The 2416-nt window shown below is 47.1% G+C and overlaps 1 protein-coding gene across 1 annotated transcript in view; it reads left to right on the top strand.

Annotated features, from left to right (window-relative positions):
* Positions 1–117: 117 nt before the first annotated feature.
* Positions 118–2416, top strand: part of EXO1 (exonuclease 1) — a 15216-nt gene continuing 12917 nt past the window's right edge. The window contains exon 1 of the mRNA XM_009073502.1: positions 118–278. Coding sequence (XP_009071750.1) covers positions 118–278 — 161 coding nt within the window. The remainder of the gene's footprint in view (positions 279–2416) is intronic.

Raw genomic sequence — 2416 nt, 5'->3', positions numbered from 1 at the left:
GGCTCCCGCGGTTCCTTCTCGTGCCCTGGCTCAGCCCAGCGCCCCTCTGCAGCCGCAGCCGGCGCTCCGAGACTGTGCTAGCGCCTTCCCTTTCGCCACTGCAGCTGGAGCAGCACCATGGGGATCCAGGGCCTGCTGCAGTTCATCAAGGAGGCTGCTGAGCCTGCCCACGTGAAGAAATACAAAGGGCTGACGGTGGCGGTGGACACCTACTGCTGGCTGCACAAAGGCGCTTATGCCTGCGCCGAGAAGCTGGCGCGGGGAGAGCCGACCGATCAGTAAGTCTTTGTCCCGCTTTGGTCTCAGCCCCCTTGCAACTTAAAAGTTTTGTCAGCGTGATGTTTCTTGAACTAAGTAGTAAGATATAATAGTTCGCTTCTTACTGTTGCTTCTGAACTCTCAGTGCCAGTTGTACTGTTGGGAAATGGAAGGTTTTGGCCGCAAGGAAATTGCATCCTAACTGTGCAAAATAAATATTAAAGTACACATTGGAGAAAAAACCGACTCTCTAACATTTTTTTGTTAAAACACCCATGGCTATGTGAGTTAGTTTTTTTCTAGCATGTCTTGCTGTCAATTATAATCTGATTTCTCTGATGAGATTCTGTAGATGCAGTTCATATGCTTAAAATTCAGGATTATTTTCAGGCACCTTTTTTGTATGCAGTAACAGTTTGTAAATAATGCTGTGACAAAGGTTGTAATGATACTGAGGAATTACAAGAGATGTGCTCTGCATAGGGTTTTTTTGCTTAGCTTACTATATTTTTTGTAAGAGGAGCTTTTCTAGCATTCTGCATAGGGTTTTTTTGCTTAGCTTGCTACATTTTTTGTAAGAGGAGCTTTTCTAGCTTAACATGGATTTTTTTATTTACACAGTTATATTTCTAAGGAAGGAAATGAACCAAAATTGTTTGTCATGTTTCAAGTTCAAGTCAGGAACTTAGATCAGGTTTGTGCAAGTTCTTGCCCATCTCTGGAAAACTGGGTTGAACTCTTGTTGTAGGTTGCATGTAGTCTTAAATCACAGAATGGATATGGTTGGAAGGGACCACTGGATGTCAGCTGGTCCAGCCTCCCTGCTCAATTAGGGTTTTCAAGAACACATTAGTGAGGATTGTGTCCAGATGGCTTTTGAATATTTCCAGAGAAGAAAGAGACTCTAAAATCTCTCTGGGCACCCTATTCCAGTGCTCAGTTACCTGCACAGTAAAGAAGTCCTTATACTCAAGTTGAATTCCGGTGTTCTATTTTCTGCCCATTGTCTCTAGTCCAATTGCTTTGTACCACTGAGAAGGGCCTGGCTCCATCCTCTTGACACCTTCCCTTCAGATACTTAGAGACATTGATGAGGTTCCCTCTCAGTTTGTCTTCTCAAGGCTAAACAAACCCAACTCCCTCATCTTTTCCTCATAAGAGAGATGCTTCAGTCCCTTAATCACCGTCTTAGCCCTCTGCTGGACCCACTCCAGAAGCTCCATTTTTCTCTTGTCGTGAGAGGCCCAGGACTGGATACAGCACTCCAGTTGTGGACTCACCAGGGCTGAGCAGAGGGGCAGGATCACCTCCTTCGACCTGCTGGCAATGCTCTTCCTAATGCCCGTCAGGATTCCACTGGCCTTCTTGGCCACAAGGGCACACTGCTGGCTCATGGACAGCCTGTTGTCCACCAGGACCCGCAGATCCTTCTCCACAGAGCTACTTTCCAGCAGGTCAGCCCCCAGCCTATACTGGTGCAGGGGGTTATTGCCCAGGTGCAAGTTCTTGTCTTTGACATGCTTAGAAAGAACCTTTAGGATGAGCTGTTCCATCAACTTTCCAGGGATTGAGGTGTGGCTGACTGGTTGGTAGTTCCCTGTGTCCTCCTTCTTGCCCTTTTTGAAGATCAGGGTGACATTTGCTTTCTTCCAGTCCTCGGGCACCTCTCCTGATTGCCGTTGACTTTCAAAGGTGATCAGGAGCAGCCTGGCTGTGATGTCCACCAGCTCCCTCAGCACTTGTGGATACATCCAGTCAGGGCTTATGAACTTGTGGATGTTGTTTGACGAAATGGTCTCTAACCCAATGCTCCTCAGCCAAGGGGAAGGATTCCTTTCTCTGGACCTTCACTTTGGTTGTCTGGGTCATGGGATTTTTTCCAAGGAAGTCCTTGAAGAAGCAGAAGTTAGCTCTCCTGAAGTCCGGGTTTGCCATGTTACTCATTGCCATGCTTCCTGCAGGATACTGAACTCCACGATCTTGTGGCTGCCCCCAGTTTTCACATCTCCAACAAGGCCCTCTTTGTTTGCTGGTACCTGGTCCAGCAGCACAGCTTTCCTCATTGGCTCCTCCATCACTTGTATCAGAAAGTTATCACCAATGCATTCCAGGAACCTTTTGAATTATATATGCTTTGCTGTGTTGTTCCTCCATCAGA

Source organism: Acanthisitta chloris, unplaced genomic scaffold (genome assembly GCF_000695815.1).
Source record: "Acanthisitta chloris isolate BGI_N310 unplaced genomic scaffold, ASM69581v1 scaffold11584, whole genome shotgun sequence".
NCBI classification, from domain to species: domain Eukaryota; kingdom Metazoa; phylum Chordata; class Aves; order Passeriformes; family Acanthisittidae; genus Acanthisitta; species Acanthisitta chloris.
The sequence above is the reverse complement of the archived record's forward strand: the minus strand, read 5'-3'. Positions and strand labels throughout refer to the sequence as shown.